The sequence below is a fragment of the Podarcis tiliguerta genome (genome assembly GCF_965153285.1).
Source record: "Podarcis tiliguerta genome assembly, chromosome: 8".
In the NCBI taxonomy this organism is placed as follows: domain Eukaryota; kingdom Metazoa; phylum Chordata; class Lepidosauria; order Squamata; family Lacertidae; genus Podarcis; species Podarcis tiliguerta.
Window position 1 is genome coordinate 68,912,811 of NC_139541.1, and position 18,129 is coordinate 68,930,939.

An 18,129-nucleotide genomic window follows, 5' to 3' on the forward strand; every position below is an offset into this window, starting at 1 on the left:
ATCCATAGTTAAAAGTAGAAGTCGGCAAATGTGTCCTCTTTTCGGCTCTTCAAAATACGGGAACCCTAGCAAGCATTTTTTGTATGCGGTTTTAACCAGCCTACACATCTTTGCAAGTGATTTCCCCCAGCACAATGCATTTTGTATGTGCTTTCATGAATATATGCATTTATATGCACACTTTTCTATAATATATCGTTTTGATATGTAGGCAGTTTCTCACTGAAATGCAAATGAAATCAAAATTCTCTCTCTTCTCCACTTGTATCACTTAGCGCATTATCATACCACTTTGCAAACCAGTGTAGTTTTAATTTCCCTTAAGGAAAGGAAAAAAAGCTTTTCTTTCAAACCTGTGCCCTCTCCCTCTCCTCAGCTGGAGTATATGAGACACTCAGGTTTTGGGGGAAGAGGGGCAGACATCAGAAAGGCTGCAGTAAAACTATTCCTAGGGCCAGCACATGACAATGGGACATCTCTGCCTTCTCCCATCCTGCTTTGTTTCTCGTGATACGCTGCCCGAGTAATGTATACCCCGCCCATCTGGCTGGGTTTCCTCAGCCGCTCTGGGCGGCTTCCAACAAAACACCAAAATACAACAACCTATTAAACATTAAAAGCTTCCCTAAACAGGGCTGCCTTTAGATGTCTTCGAAAAGTTTGGTAGTTATTTTCCTCTTTGACATCTGGTGGGAGGGCGTTCCACAGGGTGGGTGCCACTACCGAGAAGGCCCTCTGCCTGGTTCCCCGTAACTTGGCTTCTCGCAGCGAGGGAACCGCCAGAAGGTCCTTGGTGCTGGACCTCAGTGTCCGGGCAGAACGATGGAGGTGGAGTAAAATGATGGAGGTGGTTGCAGTAAAAGAAGGACTGCATGTTTAGGGAAGCTTTTAATGTTTAATAGGTTATTGTATTTTGGTGTTCTGTTGGAAGCCACGCAGAGTGCCTGGGGAAACCCAGCCAGATGGGCAGGGTATAAATATATTATTATTATTATTATTATTATTATTATTATTATTATTATTATGGTGGCGGCGTGGGAGCTGCTTTCCTCTGTGCCCTCACCTTTTAAACTTTTTCATTCTTCCCCAGTGAGCCCTTTGCTGCCTCTTCCTATTGTTGGGCTCCTCAGCACCTTAGGGGTTCTTCTGATAGTTTCCAACCTGTCCTTCCTGGGCTGTTTACTCTGCCGACGACAGGTCCGAACTCTCAAAGGTAAGCAGACCCATAGCTCACTACTAAGGAATGGGGCATGGGGAGTTTCACACGGTCTGCTCTGCATAAGAGCCCTGGAAACACGGGGCACTGAAGGTAAATTCAGAATCATTGGATGGCCCTCCAGTTCTAATAACATGAAAAAGGTTTTTGCTCCCTATCCACATTTTTCACGCCATTGCATAATTTTATACACCGCTATCATGTCCCACCTAAGTAGCAAGGAGTGAATCTGCCCACTTCAGGTTCTCCCCATTTCTCATTTCCCCAGTCTTCTGTTCAGCTCTCCCTGTTTTCACATCAGCTTGTGATGTCATTTTAAAGCCCAAATGATATTTCGCCAGCATTTTCATGTGAATTTATATTAATAGACTCCTGTGTTTAAGCATCTTGTTCCTGAGAGATACATTTTTTGCAAAGGAATTTCCCTTAAAATAATCTATTATTTTCATGGATATATGCATTGTGCACACACTTTGCACCAGTACATGCATTTTTGTACCCATGTCCTGTGTGGTGTATTGCAAAATCCAGTGAATGGTGAGTGTCAAAGAATGACTGCATTTTGCTTTGGGATGATTTCAGAAAGTGTGACTTAGTTGGGTTTACCTATAGATGCAAATTGAATCCAGTTTCCCTCATCCATTTCCCTTATGTGCATTTTCTCTAAACTCACCCCCTTCCCCTTAATGTTGTAACTTTTTCGGACTGGGGAACTGCTCCTTCAACAGTGTTGGACTCCATTGACTCCCACCCACCCACCCACTATCTGCCTTTGTATGACCTTTCTTTTGTTTCTCTCTCTCCTTGAAGTTGATGGAACCCAAGAAGATGTCAAGTAAGTATTAACTGGGCAGGAGGGAAGGAGGCCATAGGGGGGAAAACTGCCCACCACTTCCCCCAGAATTATCTTTTGCACATGTAGCAACAGTGAGACTAGGAGACGCTGCTTAGAACCATCAAGTTGGAAGGGGTTGTGGAAGTCATCTAGCCTAACCCCATTAAATTCAGGCTCTGCAATGCAGGATGCAACCAGAGCATCTCTGACTGGTGGCAGTCAACCCTCTGCTTTAAATGCCTCCACCACCTCTTGAGTCAGTCTCCACTGTCAAACAGCTCTTCAGGTGAAACCTTTCACAGCAGCACATCCACTTGCTATGTGTGTCTGGAGGGACAATGCACTGACCAATTTTCTTTCCTGGTTATGTGGCTGTTAAAGGCCCAGGAGATCTCCCCCCCCCCCAAAAAAAAAACTTTTAGGGGAAATCAACTGCTTTGAGCACTAGACACCAGTGCTTATAGGGTACCAAGTGGTAGCTAGCGGTTCAATAGGACTCAGAGAATTGAAGGCGGTGAAACCGATGGTAGGTGGATCCAGAGCCAATAAGAGTTGGAGGTGGAGCTAATGAGAGGAAGAGCCACCCTCTGATTGGTTGTAAGTAAGACGGGCAGGCAGGGGCTGACTGAGATTAGTGGGGCACTCCTCATTCGCCCTAGTTGACCACCCTCCCCAGAATGTTGTTGCTATTTCAGGGGAAAGGTGAGATTTGGGAACAACTACGCAGTAAGCAAATGGCTGAAACTCGGCACACGGACAGCCCAGCTGGAGGAGCACAGCTCTGAGGTAAGCACATCTCTCTGGGGCCTGGGAATTGTGGGTACAACATCCAGGTAGCATGTAGGACCAGAAAAGAACCCAGCCAGGTCTAGTCTTGTGCCTTCAGCAATATCTCCCTTGGCTGATATTAGTAGGTGATTTTTTTTTCGTGATACAGAGAATATAGACTGCCTGTTGTGGTCTGCAGATGGTCTGGAGATGTATGGGTGCAGAGGCTGGTACAAAAAGCAGCAACCATGGCAACAAGAGTCCAGGAATACAACAACCACAAAGAAAAATAAATCTATGGGGGTGGGGAACAGCTCTATCCTTTGTTCCCAGTGCTGCTTTTTAAGTTTGCTGTTTTCCCCCCCAAGGGAGGCAAACTTGACATTGAGACAAAGGCAACTGGATCTGCTCACTGGTAATACACATTCAACATCAAGGCTTCAGCCCCCGAAAAAGTAAATGTTGCAGTGTTGTGCAACAAGGTTGTGTTCAACGTTAGTCCTACTTGGAGTAGACCCATTGAAATTAATGGACATGAGTAATGTAGGCCCATGCATTTCAATGGTTCCACCCTTAGCTGGGTACAATGCACAGTCAGTTTTACAGGGACTTCAGAATTCTGCATCAGTCAATCCAATTTCTGTAATAGGGATAACTTACACCAGCCGGTGAAGTTTAGCACAAATTGTGGGAGGCAATTAAATGTATGAATCTTTGTTACTCACTTGTGTGGTTAAATTTAAAATATTTTACCTACAGATTCAAAGGTCTGTTACCATGTTCCGTGCAGCGGCAAGGAGGACGCAGGCAAAATACTGTAGGGTAGAAAATGCAGCAAGATAGTTTCAGACTAAACAGAGTCATCTCCCAATAGGCCAGCCTTCGCCAAGCTGATACTCTGTAGATGTTTTGGACTACAACTCCCATCAACCCAAGCCGGCATGGCAGGACTGGCTGGGGCTGATGGGAGTTGCAGTCCCAAAACATCTACAGAGTATCAGGTTGGCCAAGGCTGTTGTAGACCATGGTTTCCAGACTTTCCATGATCAGGGTCAACCTTCATAGGAGTGCGAGAAATTTGATGTTGCTTTGAAAAAAATATCACAGTAGACCTTAGGATTTTGAGCTGCCAACAAGGGCTCTGATAGATTCCTAGTGAAAAACTGCCTAGTACCTGAGAAGTCCCCTATGTGAAAGTTAGATGGCTGGAAGCCACCAAAGAAGGGACAATGGATGGGGTCAGTGGACCTGATACAGGCAGTAGATATAGTCCTTTTTCCTGGGAATAGAGCTGGTTGTTTGCTCTCTCTCTGCAGGGCAGCTCTTCCAAGACAACATCAACCGGCACTGAGGCTACTGCAAGGGGCTGGTCCCAGCCAGGCCACCACACTGACAGTGAGATGGATGCTAGTGTCACAGGTGGGTGGGTGCTGACATGTTATTTCTCCTCTGCCCGCTTTTTCATCTAGGCCACAGTACCATAATCTGGAATCGTAGCAAATCCCAAATATCAGTGCTCTGTTTCAGCACTAGGGTAATATTCTCATCTGGGCAACTTTCCGTGGGTCACGTGTCAGTGGTGGGAGAAGCAGCACATTTAGTTTCTGCCTTTGTACATTAGGCTACACTCTCTCTCGCTGTCTTCGTCCAAACAAGCAAGAGGAACCATCAGAGTTCAAGGATACATTCCAACCAGGCAAAATGCTCAGGGGGAGAAGTAGGACCACTGAGAGGTGGGGCCTGGGGAGAATTCCAAGGACCAGGCAGAGAGTGGTCCATCCTTGCTCTTGAGGAACAATCTCAGGTCCCTGAAGGCAGGCTTCCTTCATCACTGCAAACCCCAATATTGCACCCACAGGGTTTGGTTCTCCAGGTCAGCACGAGTACGAGGAAGTGAGGCTGCCCCGGCAGTATGAAGAAATGAAGCCTCTGTATGAGAGATGGTACCCTCAGGAGGAACCGTGGATTTATGAGTATGCTGTGAGTACCTGGGGAAGAGGCTTAACGGTGGGGGAAGAGTCACAATGGACTCTCCTTCTGAACCAAGTCCACAGAACTTGTCCTCTCTTGTCTGTTTCATTGTGAGTCATGGATCCCCTTGTTTCCTCCACCTTCCTCATTTCAAAAAAGACACCCAAAAGGAAGTCAGAGAGTGTCCCATCTTAGACCCATAGTGTATATCATACAGGAAGATAGGAAGATGCTTTGTACTGAGTTAGACCATTGGTCCATGTAGCTCAGTGTTGTCTACACTGACTGGCAGTAGCTCACCAGGTTTCAAGCAGGAGATTCACCCAGCCGGGGATTGAATTTGGGAACTTTCTACCAGCGACCAGATTTGCCCAATGAGGAGAGGAAGTAGACTGGCAGCTGCTGGACTGGTAGAAAAAAGGACTCCACAACCTTTTTTTTCAGATTGAAAAACAAGTTCTGGAACATAGAAAGTTGCCTTATACTGAGTCAGGCTGGTACGGCCTACTCTGACAGGCAGTGATTCATCTCAGGCAGAGGTCTCTCCCACCACCCCAGGTCCTTTTAGCTGGGATGCCAGGGGTGGAGCCTGGGACCTTCTGCACATAGAACCCTCTGCCTCTGAGCTATAGCCCTGCCTCCTTAGGAAGCTGCTTCACACGGAGTCAGATCAATGGTCCATCAACTCAGAATGGTCAGTGCAAGGAATGGGGAGCCTGTGGCCTTCTTGAGGTTGTTGAACTACAGCTCCCATCATCCCTGATAATTGACCATGCCAGTTGGGGCTGATGGGAGTTGCAGTCCAACAGCATCTGGAAGGCCACAAGTTCCCCATTCTTGGTCTACACTGACAGTCAGCCACTCTCGATACTTTCAAGCAGGAGTCTTGCCACGTCTTGGCTGGGATTAGAATCCTAGAACTGTAGAGCTGGAAGGGACCATGAGGATCATCTAGTCCAACCCCCTGCAATGCAGGATTCATTCACCCAATGCAGGGCTCAAACCCACAGCCCTAAGATTAGGAGCCTCACACTCAACCGACTGAGCTATCCATAGGGATATTTTACCTGTTTTCTATTTTAGGATTGAACACACAAAGCAGATGCTCTGCCACCAAGCTGTGCCCTTTCTCATGAAAGGAATGGGGGCTGGGGCTTTGGCCTTGATAGATGAGGCCAGAATCCATTTAGCCCAGCTCTTGTCTGTCAACCTGGGCCAACCAGATGCAGGACATGTAGGCAATGGCCTCCTGCTGTTTGGCCTGCGTGGCTGGTGTTCAGAGGTAGAGTGCTCCCACACATGGCGGCTCCATTTAGTTACAGTGGTGGTGAGTCACTGACACCTCTGGCCTCCACCCACTGTCTCCTGCAGTTGGGAAATGGTAGGGAACCTCAGCAGGTCTTTCTTCCCTTATGTCTAGGGTGATTATCAGCGAAGGAGAAGATCAGTGGATGGCTATGCGGAAGTGACACAGGTCTATGACCCTGTGGCAGATTTTCTGGCCCTGGATGGGGAGCTGCCTTTTGAGCAACGAGGGGAGCTGGTCTGAGCAAAAGCTGCAGCAAGGCTGCTTCTGATCCGTCACCCAGGATTCGAATCCTTACTCAGCCATGAAGCTTTGCTGGGTGACGCCTTGGGTCAGGCATCGTCTCTCAGCCTAACCTACCTCGCAGGGTTGTTGTGAGGCTAAAATGAGGAGCGGGGGGGGGGGGGATATAGAACCATGCACACCCACCGTGAACTCCTTGGAGGAAAAGTTGCAATAAATAAATCTACCATATATTTTTGGAAGTGATTTGTTTGCTCGCTATGAATTTGGACACCTTGGAAGACACCGCAACCCAATTTCAGATGATGGCTCTGAGACTGAAGAGCAGCTTTGGATACAATCAGGTGCCATTTTGAATCAAGATGGTGGACTGAAAAGAGGCGCTGACTTGCGCCCAATATGGAGGGGGCCCAGCATGTGTTGTGTGTTTGTGTGTGACTGTTGCATTGTCTAGAGGAGGCCACTGCCACCATACCTGACCTGAGGAGAGAAGGTGCTGCCCCACATGTGCCTCCATCTCCCCTACTGCTCCTTGGCTACCACTGCCACCCCCTCAAGGGACATGCCACCTTCCTTTTCTTCCCCTGGACCTTCCCCCTCTGGCAGCAATGAGGAGGAATGCAGGCGGCAGCAGCGCCACCTCAGCTCTACTCAGCCTCCCCACATCCCAGAGGTACATTTCAGGAGCAGAAGGTCCCACACCCTGACGGCTGCTCTCCAGCGGCGGTGGCTTCCTGCCTGACATAGCCCTTGCCTTGCTAACAGCCCAAGATGCTCCCTCCACAGACCCTTAGCCTGGCTCCTGGCATTCTTCATTCATGGAGAGCTGCCTCTTCCTCTTCCTCTTCCTCTTCCTCCCTGCGTTTGGCCTCCTCCACCCACTGAACCTTGAGGGGACCCGGTCCCCTGCCAACAAATATTGAGGGGGCCAAAGACACCTCGGCCCCATAGAGTTGGCGTGCCTGGGACCGACCCATTCAAACCTGCCCTGATTTCAACTGCTGATTTCAAAGCTACACTGCGCTTTTGCTTTCTCCGGGTTCCCGAGAAGCACCAGGTACACGGCTGGTAGCAAAATGAACAAATTATCTGGGGCTTGGCTGCATGGCATGAAGTCGCTTCCGATAGCAGACCTCAACCCTTCCCTCTCTTGTGTTTCTATTCCCTCTTTTCCTTGGTCGTGGGGCTGAGTGGTCCAAGAATGCTGGCAGTGAGACAAAAGCGGAAGCAGGCAGGCGCTGATGGGTTCACAGGTTCTGCACCGGGGCCGGAGTGTAGGCAGTGTGAGACGGAGACAGCGGAAAAGATTAAAAAGTGTGCTTCTTTATTGCCACAATTAGCTTGCTTCTGTTCCAATAACATATGGTTCATCATAAACCCTGGCATGTCCTCGCCTCCATTTAAATATTCCATTAGCACAAGCTTGGAGTGTTTATCAAGCTGAACACAGAGGAGGGCATGTGAAAGGTTGCCAGACAGAGAGAGAGAGAGAGATGGGAAAGGGGAGGGATAAACACAAGATTATAGGATGTTGCCTTCTACTGAGTCAGACCACTGAGTCTATCCAGCTCAGTATTGTCTGCATTGACTGGCAGCAGCTCTGCAGGGTTTCAGGGTGAATTTTTTTCAGCCCTCCAGGGAGATGGACTCTAGGACCTTCTGCATGCAAAGCAGATGTCCTACCACTTTGGGAAGGGTTCCCTCCATAGCTGTCAAGCGTCCCTTATTTGGCGGGACAGTCCCTTATCCCAGGGCCATGTCCCGCTGCTGTCCCTTATTGATGATGTCCCTTAAATAAGCTACTGAAGGTAATGGGGCCCTTTCTATGTCCAGCTGTCCTTTATCAACAACAAATTGTTGCTGTTTTTGTGTGTTGAATATATGATATATGGTAATTTAGAGGACCTAATAGGTATCTAAAGCCATTTGCACGCAACAAAATATGTATTTCATCAAAGTAATTGTTGATCCCTTATTTTGGCTGCTGGTCCCTTATTTTCAAATCTGTAAGTTGACAGCTATGGTTCCCTCCTAATTAGTGAGCAGGAATAATTCTCGCAGCAGCTGAATCTGCAGCAGTATTTTGCGGCAGAAGAAGCTGCAACTGCCAGAGTTCTCCCTTTCTTCACATCAGTTAAGAATTCCCAGGGAGACTGGATTGGGTGTCTGGCAATTTCAGATGGGCAGATCTACTCGTTTTGGTTTCTCTTCCCTCCCCTCCCCCCCCTCTGAAGGTCAGTTCTTTGCATTTCTGCATTAGTTTGCAGTTCATTCACATTTGAAGGTGGCGAATTAGGTTGGTTTGCCTTTAAATGCAAACAGGATCTGATTTCTCCCTACCCAGCAACGGGAAAAGAAGAGAAAGTCAGACTCCTCAAAGAACTGTGGAGAGCAGGAATTGGTGGGACAGCGTGGCTTAATAAGGCGAGACCGCCAAGAAACGGGATGGGTGGGGAGGATAGGAAAAGAAAGGGGAGGTGTGTTAATTTCCCCACTTTGTGGGGATACAAGCTGATGCAGTCATGGAGAGAGAGAGAGAGAGAGAGAGAGAGAGAGAGAGAGAGAGAGAGAGACTGCTTCCTTGGCAATGAGCCAGAGATAAGAGTGTGAGCTACACAGAGCACTCTCAATTAAGCCAGGGACCTGGCTACAGGTTTCTGCACACAGATGCTGTGAGCGGGTGCGTCGCAGGCCGGAGCCTAAATCGAGAAAAAACACGCAGTGTTTATCCCCGCAGCTTAGAACACGGAAGGCCCCCACCTTGCCTGAGGGCCTCCAAACCGATTCCAAGAGGGGCAGCACTGAAAAAGTGTGCATATTGTCATTTGCCTCAGGTTATTGTGAGGCGTAATTAAGTCGGCTGCCAACTTCATCTCCTGAGAGGGCACCTCTAACTTCTTAAAAGGGCAGTTCTCTACCACAACGTTGTTTCGAGGCTGACTTAAGTGTTGCAGCTCCTACCTCACCACAGGGACTCCTGGGAACTGTCATTTGGGTGAAGGAGCTGAGGCTCCTCTTAAAAGACCTCTCACTGGAAGTACAGTTCCAAGGCTTCCCTGGTTGTGGAGAGAGAAGGAACAACAATTAAGCCAGTTAATTTTGTAGAGAAATACCCGGAGGCGGGGGCAAGACACCCGTAGACCTCCAGACGTTGCTGAACTTCAAGTCCCATCATCCCTGATCTCTGGCCAGGCTGGACTCCACTCATGGGAGTGGTGGTTCAGCAACATCTGGGTACCACAAGGTAGCCCCCCGTGTCCTAAGATTTGCACAGAAGGGATAATTTCGGCAGCTGTGGCTTGGAAGATCACTCCCATGCCACAGTTGCGAGAAGCTCCAACCAGTGGAATTTCCTTCCCCCCTTCTGTGCAATTCTTTGAATTAAAAAGTTACAGGAACTCTCTTAGGTTTTAAGACGTAGCATCAATAAGTGGATCACACCAGAGATGGCCTAAACAGCAACTCAGTTTCACCAAAGTAATTCCTCCGGCAAAGGCCAGCCCTGTGCTACTATACGATCCAAATTTTGCCAAAAACCAATATGGTTCAATTACAACGATCCATTTCACAGAAATGATACTTGCGGCAGCTAAGAGGATAGAGAGGGGCGGACCTGGCAGCTGCCTCCCCCTCCCTTGCATGCAAGGATACCAAACAGGAGCACTTAGAACTCCAGTGGGAGAAGCAGCTGGTCGACAGAATTCGCACTCGGAGCCTGAACGGTTTCCTTGCTGATGAGGGTGAGCCCAGTGGTTCTGGGTGGTGGTGGAAGAGTACCTTTGTTCCCTGCCTGCTCACTAGCCTGGGGCTGAAAGGATGCAGTGACAGTGGGGAAGGCAAAGCCCTCCACACTGCCAGCATTGCAGTGGGAGATAATCTGGCGCCACTGGGGTTAGACTATTGGCCGGCATCAGCAAGGAAAGTCAGGCACACAACCCTCCCTATCCAATAAGTTAGTTAAATACAGGCAGCACAAGGCAAAGTTTCCTTGTCACATAAGATAAAACAACATAAACAACAACGCCCCCCAAATTGACACTCCTTCACTTCCTGGGCGGCTGAAAAAGAGACGGTGTTCTGCCGAGGAGTGTAGCTTGACAGGAGGTATTCATGGGAAAGGGGGGAGATGAGCTGGTCCGGGGCCCAAACGGCGGCTCCTAAGCAACAGGCGTAGCTGCAGAGGGAAGGAGACAACAATCATTCAAAGATGAAGGATAGCTATTCCTTCTTGGGCTCTTCCCTGTCCTGATGCAGCTAGGGATGAACAGATCTGCCCATTTCAGTTTCTCCCAGCTTCTCATCCTTCCAGTCTTCAGTTCTCCACTTTTTTGCATCAGTCTACTGGTTTATTTAATTTTTTTTTTGCAACAAGTGCACTTGAAAATCCATCGGCTTCTTAGTGTGCATTTCTCCTAACGCAGACATTTCTGTAGGCGATTTTTATTCAGCATACACATTTCCCCCCAAGCAATTTCCCCTAATGTCATGCATTTTTTCTCGGGGTACATTAGTTCCTCTAAGCACACAATTTTTTTATGCCCCCTTTCGCTTAACATATGCATTTTTTGAGCAGGTGGGAGAACTCCACCGCAGAATTCAGAGAAGTGCGAATTCTCAGGACAGCTGCATTTTGAGCTGTGTGTTGCAAAGTGAACTAAATTTAGCTCCCCCTGCCCACTGCCGCCAACCATAGACCCGCCCCCAGCTGACCTGTTCTGTCGCTGGGCCTGGTGCCAACAGGTGAACTGGTTGTTCGTTCTCCAGGTTCCGCGCACTGGGATCAGCCCAGTGATGCAGCAGGAGGCGCACAATCTGCTCCTGAAAGGGGTGTCCATGCAGACCAGCAGCCATGTGCAAGGCTGTGTTCCCGTGGGCCTGAGGACAGAGATTTCCCCTCCAAGTTAGCCTGCACAATATCCATTTATTGCAGATTTATTAACCCAAACTTACTGAAGCAGTGTGCAATAAAATAAGACAAAATGCAAAAAGATTGCAAACTCAGCGATGCTAAAAGCAGTAAAGCAATTTCTTCCATTGTGAAACTGTTGTTTTTTTTCACATAAGCAACTGCATCACACTTTGGGAAAGGCTTCTTAAAGAAAAAAATGTCTTCAATAGCCGCCTAACTGCTAAAAGGCTAGGTGTTTGCCAGATTTCGGCTGATAACTGATTCCAGGCGGCTGGAGCTGCAACACTAAAATCCTGGTCTCTAGGGCATATCCAGCTCATCTCTGGGGCATGTGGTACTCTCAGCAGTACCCCATCTGGGGAGTACAATGGCTGGACATGGATGGGTGGGTCAAGGCAGTTCCTCAGGTTTATTCTAACTCTTTCCAAAGTTCCAGAAAATGCTGACGGACATGTCAGATAATTCTGACAAAGACAGAAATGGAATCAGAAATTGCCGATGCTCATTTCTTCATCCGGTGGCCAGAATGGAACTCAGTCCAGTGAATACAAGGGCATTTGCTGTTTCCTGATGCTTTCAGTCCACAAGTGACATGTAATTGATTACATTAACCCCCCCACTTGCATTGTGTTTCCTTTGCATCCTGCAAGGCCGTGCTTTGGTTTCCGAACGTTTTGGAAGTTGAATGGACTTCCGGAACAGATTCCATTCGACTTGCAAGGTGCAACTGTACAGGGCAGAACAGAAAACGATGGCTTCTTACATCCCTGAGGAACAGGACACCTCAGCAGCACACTTGTTTAACATGCCATTTCTGCCTCTCCCCTTTTAGCTGAGCCTCTGTGCTACTCAGGATCAGTCCTGGGGAAGCTGGAGCAGCCTTTGGGTCACGGCAGCTGTGAATCACCTCTCCAATATTCCTCTTCGCTTTTCAAAGGAAGCATCCATTGGCATCAATGGCATAGAATTGTAGAGTTGAAAGGGACCACCAGAGTCATCTAGTCTAACCCGCTGCAATGTAGGAATCTTTTTGCCCAACGTGGGGTTCGAACCTATCACCCTGAGATTAAGAGGAGCATGCTCCCCTCGCAATGCAAAGAGCAGCGTTGGAGAGATCATCATGGGAGAGAGGGAGGAAGAGAAAGTATAACTTTCCCTCTCCCTTTCTTAAGGTCCCAAAGCTGCAACTGACATAGACAAAAACCTGCATGTCAGCTGCTACGGTCCAAATAACCTCACATGACGTTTGATTCTCAGAGCTGGGCCCTCTGCTGCAAGGTGCTGAGCAGGCTTGATCTGCTCTCCGAGGGCCACCAGTTCTACCCACCTTTCTGCCTTTCATGATACAAAGCAACAACAACACCATAATGGAAAAACACCTTTCTATACCCAACCTTGGGCAACAGTGCCCCCTAGCAGAGAAAACCCAGAAGCACACCTTCATGTTGACAAAGTTCTGGAGTTCTCCTTCAGGCAGCTGGAGAAGGAACTGGATCAAAGGCAGGTTCGCAGCTTGGACGGCCAAATGCAGAATGGTTTTGCTGCTTTTCAGTTCCTAGAAAAGGGAGGAAACTGTCAGGAGGCCAGGTGCAATCTACTGGATGGGCTGGCCAAGCTTTCTTGGCTAATCACAAAAGAGAGTCTTATCTTTGAACCGTTCTGGGTGGGAGAACATCTGTTTTGCATGCAGACGATCCCAGGTTCAATCCCTGGTACCTCCAGGTAGCACTGAGAGAGAAATTCTAGAAAGCAGCTGCCTGCCAGTGTAGACAATATTGAGTCAGATAAACAAACGGTCTGATTCAGGGTAAGGCACTTTGCCAGTCCTGTTTAGAAGTGCTTCCATAATGTCAGTATGTCATGATGTCAGTGGGAGAGCTTCAAGTGCACACGAGATATCTAGATTTATGCAATTAAAGTGAATTAAAGCATTTTCTTGCCCTGGTGAAACAAATCCATTTCTTTTTCCTTTTCTTTTTTTAAAAATACTTTTTGCAGCTAGGAAAGTGATGAGGAAAGTCGCTGAAAAGTGTGAGAGGAACAAATGGGAAAACACTAGCAAATGAATAATGCTAATTGTTAAAGAAATCAGAAGGAATTTCCAGTAAAGACAGGTCGCAGTCTAACCTCCGTGTAAGCTTTGCGCAAACAAATCAGGGTGAATGCTCAATAAACAGGCCATCTGGAGAATTGCAGAGCACCCTAAGTGGTACACATTGCATGGTCACATTCTTCCCCATGATGGCAAGATCTATTTTTCTATTTTAATTATGGCAGCAGTAGCCAAATTCTGCAAATGTTTTGCTATGTCTCATTCTTTTGCTCTCTTTTTGGTTGATGCAGAAGTGGCCACCTTGGTCTGCTGGCCTGGGGAGAAGGAAGCCCTCCACAGAGCCCACCCACCCACCTACCTGGCTCTTGTAGTTGGCTCCGAGTTCGAGGAGTAAGCGAATACAGAGCAGGAAGTTCTGGAGCTGCTGCTGAGACAACGGATCCATGCTTTGGGACTGGAAAGCAGCATTGTGAGCTATGACAGCACAATGCAAGGGGGTCAGACCTACCGGAACAGTGCAGAAAGGGATGTCAAAGACTCCACACATTAGCAGTGTGCAAAATAATATGCATTCAAAACTTGAGAATGTTTCTGGGAATACACAGCACTCTCTGATCATCTTACCTTCAAAATTTCTGGCATCGACATTGACTGGGATACCAGTCACCATGACAGCCTGGGAAAGAATTTGGAAGAGATTGTCATTCTGACATGTACTTAGAACAGATTAAATCCCAACCTGCAACCTGAAGAGTCTGTAACCTGAAGCGTATGTAACCCAAGATACCACTGTAGACCTTTTCCCTGCTGTAGTTACTATTGCATCACAGCCTGTTTCATTGGTTTTAAAGGCTCTGTAAGCTGCCTCAAGAACATCAGTTGGTCGGCAGGTTATAAATACTCCTAAACAAATAAATAGAATTTTATCGGATACCCATTGTCCATGCATGGAGATCAAGCGATGGGGAAAGCATTGGCCTGCTGTATGTGCTATCGTGCTGCTAACATTTGCAGGAGTATAAAAAGGAACAAATGACGGAAACGCTGCTGCAATTTGAACTCTGCGATGAGGCAGCGTGAGGCCCAGATCCCACCAACCCCAACTATTGGCCCCGCTGGCTCATGGGAGTTGGAGTTGGTGGTGGCTGGGTGCTATAGTAGAGAGTCAGTGTGGTGTAGTGGTTAAAAGCGGTGGACTCGTAATCTGGTGAACTGGGTTCGCTTCCCTGCTCCTCCACTTGCAGCTGCTGGGTGACCTTGGGCTAGTCACACTTCTCTGAAGTCTCTCAGCCCCACTCACCTCACGGAGTGTTTGTTGTGGGGGAGGAAGGGAAAGGAGAATGTTAGCCGCTTTGAGACTCCTTTGGGTAGTGATAAAGCGGGATATCAAATCCAAACTCTTCTTCTTCTTCTTCTTCTTCTTCTGAAGGAATGGCCCGGCTGCTGCCCTTGAGCTTTTGCCACCCGAGGCAATTGCATCACTTTGCCTGATGATAGGGCTGGCGTTGCTAGCAGCGATGGGACCATAGACAGCTGCCTTGTACTGAATCGGGCCATTAATATTGCCTGCAGTGACTGCCAGAGGCTCTTCAGGATTCCTGGCAGGGAATATTTCCCACAGGGGCATAGCTAGCTGCTCCAGTACCTGGAACAGCGGGGGCGGGGTGATCCACGCACAGGGGTGTCATGGCGAGCTGCCCACAGAGTCCGCCTGGTGGATGCAAGCTCCATGCTGCCATTTCGGGCAGTGCGGGGGCCCGAGCCACTGTGTCACTCCCAGGAGAGATGTGTGGCTTGGGTGTGCTGCAGGCCACGCCCCGTGGTAAGTGCTGCCCTCCATGGTGTACTATTTTGTCACCCCCCTCAAGGATGACACTCGGGGTGGACCCCACATCCCGCGCCCCACTTCCTATGACCCTGATTTCCCAGCCCTACTGGGAGATGCCTGGGATTGAACCAGAGACCTTCTGCATGCAAGACAGGTGCTCTACCACTGAGCTATGCTTTTCCCCTGTGGCGCTCCAGGTATTGTTGGGAAGCGACTCCCATCATTCTTAAATGTTAGCCATGCAATAGGGACACTCACCTCAATGACACTGGGCAGCCCATAGGTGGCGCCAAGGTGCAGCACAGTCTGCCCCTTCTGGTCTGCAGCGTTGATGTCCGCTCCCAGCACGATCAGGTCCTTCACGATCCCAGGCTGATTTGCTGCAGCCGCCACTAGCAGCGGAGTCTGGGCACACAGAGAGGAATAGCAGTGAGTGGCTGTGGCTGGGAGTGGCAGAGCTCAGCCTTGCCAGGCGCCTGGTTCTAGGCAGCTATCTAGGGCAGCAGTTGATAGGCAACAGGCACAAGTTGACGGAAGGGAGCATTCGCTACTTCGATGCATATACACCAGGCGTGCAAAGCCTGTTTCAGCCTGAGGTCTGCATTTCCTTTTGGGCAACCTTCTGAGGGCCACATGCCAATGGTGGGCGGGGCCATAGGCAAAAGTGGGTGGAGCAATGAATGCAAATATCACCTTTGTAGCATAGGCTAAGTTTCTGAACACCCATCACCCATCCCAACAAGCAAGAGGCATTAGTGGACTGCAAGGTGTTACAGGGGAGCTGGACAGGAGGCACATTTAGTGAAGAGCAGAGAGATAATAATAATAATAATATTTATTTATTTATTCATTTATACATACCCCGCCCATCTGGCTGGGTTTCCCCAGCCACTCTGGGCAGCTTCCAACAGAATATTAAAAAACAATAATCAATTATACATTAAAAGCTTCCCTAAACAGGGCTGCCTTCAGATGTCTTGGCTTCTCACAGGGAGGGACACTGAGGTCCAGCACCGAGGGCCTTCTGGCAGTTCCCTCACTGCAAGAAGTGAAGCCACAGGGAACCTGGCAGAGGGCCTTCTCAGTAGTGGTGCCTGCCCTGTGGAATGCCCTCCCATCAGATATCAAGGAAATAAACTACTTTCTGACTTTTAAAAGACTTTTAGAAACTTCCCTAAACAGGACTGCCTTCAGATGTCTTCTAAATGTGAGATAGTTGTTTCTTTCTTTGACATTTATTTACTTTTTATCCCTTTATTTTATAAATTGCCTGATGGGTTTTAAAATAGCTGTCACAGCGGGATCCAATATGGAATAACAGAGAACATAAATTGAATTTCTAAACATGTATGAACCAGAAATGAAGTACATATACCGTTAGAATGGCAGAGTAAGTGCATTTGAAAACACACACAAGAAAAGAAATCAGAATAATCAGTGAAAGTCACAACAAATAGGTTGCCTGGATACCTGTAGGAAAGAATAGAGTGATAGTCATCTAAGATACTCATAGCAGACCCTCTGAAATGAATGGACATAACTCCATAGACTGGCGTTTGACTGACCTTGGATGTATTCCATAGCAAATATGTAGCTTATGAAATAAATTCTAAATGCTATAGGGCTGTTGCCAATGCTAGTCCAATGCTAGAGTAGACCCATTCAAATTAATGCATTCAAGCCTATCTTTAGATCCATTAATTTCAGATGAGTATGCTGGATTCAGATGATAAGCAAGGAGAGTCTGACTAAACATTAGGAAGAACTTTCTGATGGTAAGAGCTCCCCCAGGAGGTGATGGACTCTCCTTCCTTAGGTAGCCATCTATCAGGGATTCTTCAGCTGTTTTTCCTGTATTGCAGGGGGTTGGAATAGATACCTCTCTGGGTCCCTCCCAACCCTACTGTTATGTACTAAGCTTGGATCCTAGAACAATAGGCAGGTAGGATCCTAGAATGCAACAACTGATTGGCTTGCAGGAGAAGACCAATCAGGCTCCAGGAGGAAATTAATCAGCCTATTAGGCTGGTAGGATCCTAGAATGCAACAACTGATTGGCCTGCAGGAGAAGACCAATCAGGCTCCAGGAGGGAAGCATAATCAGCCAGTCAGATGGGACTCATCGTGTAAATAATGTACAGTCATACCTTGGGTTACGGACGCTTCGGGTTGCGCGATTTCGGGTTGTGCACCGCGCTGAACCCGGAAGTACCAGAACGGGTTACTTCTGGGTTTCGGCGCTTGCGCATGTGCAGAAGCGCTAAATTGCACTTTGCGCATGCGCAGAAATGCCAAATCGCGAACTGCGCGTGCACAGGGGCGGCGCTGCGGGTTGCGAACATGCTTCCCGCATGGATCACATTCGCAACCCGAGCATCCACTGAATATAAAAGCCTAAGGTTTGGGGGGGAATTCAATCACTGTTTTACAAGCTGCAGTAAAGAGCATGAAATCACTGCAGGACAAGTATATTTCACCTACAATTCTATGATTCTATGTGTAGGACATACTTGGAGACGACCCTATGAGACAGCTGGAGAAAGATATTCATGTGCCTCCTCCATGCAAGGAGAATTAAGCCCAGGCCTCATCCTCACCTTCCCCCTGTGCTCTTTGACGTCAAGCTGGCCACACTCCCGGAATACCTCAGCAGTAGCATATGCCAGCGGCCGGTGTCCTTTGGCCACATATAGATGCAGAAACCTGAAGAGGAGAGGGGCACGAAATAGTTTAAGAACTTGGCAATTGGCAGACAAGACTCTTCTCCCCTGGCAATGCTGCGAAAGAACCGCCTGATGTAGTGGCTGGAGTCTCGGACTAGGACTAAGGAGACCCTGGTTCTGATCCCTGCTCAGCCATAGATTTCACATGGGCCAATGGTTCTCCCTCTTCCTCAGAATTAGCCTGCCTCACAGGATTGTTGGGAGGATAAAAGCTGGGGACAGAACCATGTGTAGAAAGGTGGCATCTAAATGTCAAATAAATGTAATAAACATACAA

At 48.2% G+C, this 18,129-nt stretch overlaps 2 protein-coding genes across 2 annotated transcripts in view; one reads left to right on the top strand and one right to left on the bottom strand.

Moving 5' to 3' along the window:
- Positions 1-6,570, top strand: part of NPHS1 (NPHS1 adhesion molecule, nephrin) — a 48,333-nt gene extending 41,763 nt beyond the window's left edge. Inside the window, exons 25-30 of the mRNA XM_083454749.1 lie at positions 1,091-1,213; positions 2,027-2,051; positions 2,747-2,837; positions 4,136-4,238; positions 4,678-4,799; positions 6,211-6,570. Of these exons, the coding sequence (XP_083310875.1) occupies positions 1,091-1,213; positions 2,027-2,051; positions 2,747-2,837; positions 4,136-4,238; positions 4,678-4,799; positions 6,211-6,339 (593 nt within the window). The 3' untranslated portion in view covers positions 6,340-6,570. The remainder of the gene's footprint in view (positions 1-1,090; positions 1,214-2,026; positions 2,052-2,746; positions 2,838-4,135; positions 4,239-4,677; positions 4,800-6,210) is intronic.
- A 1,071-nt stretch (positions 6,571-7,641) lies between these two features.
- The window catches only part of NFKBID (NFKB inhibitor delta), a gene marked incomplete at its 5' end in the record, with an annotated part of 29,608 nt that continues 19,120 nt past the window's right edge, over positions 7,642-18,129 (bottom strand). The window contains 7 exons of the mRNA XM_083453467.1: positions 7,642-10,513; positions 11,050-11,214; positions 12,687-12,803; positions 13,660-13,805; positions 13,926-13,977; positions 15,388-15,534; positions 17,727-17,832. Coding sequence (XP_083309593.1) covers positions 10,448-10,513; positions 11,050-11,214; positions 12,687-12,803; positions 13,660-13,805; positions 13,926-13,977; positions 15,388-15,534; positions 17,727-17,832 — 799 coding nt within the window. The 3' untranslated portion in view covers positions 7,642-10,447. The remainder of the gene's footprint in view (positions 10,514-11,049; positions 11,215-12,686; positions 12,804-13,659; positions 13,806-13,925; positions 13,978-15,387; positions 15,535-17,726; positions 17,833-18,129) is intronic.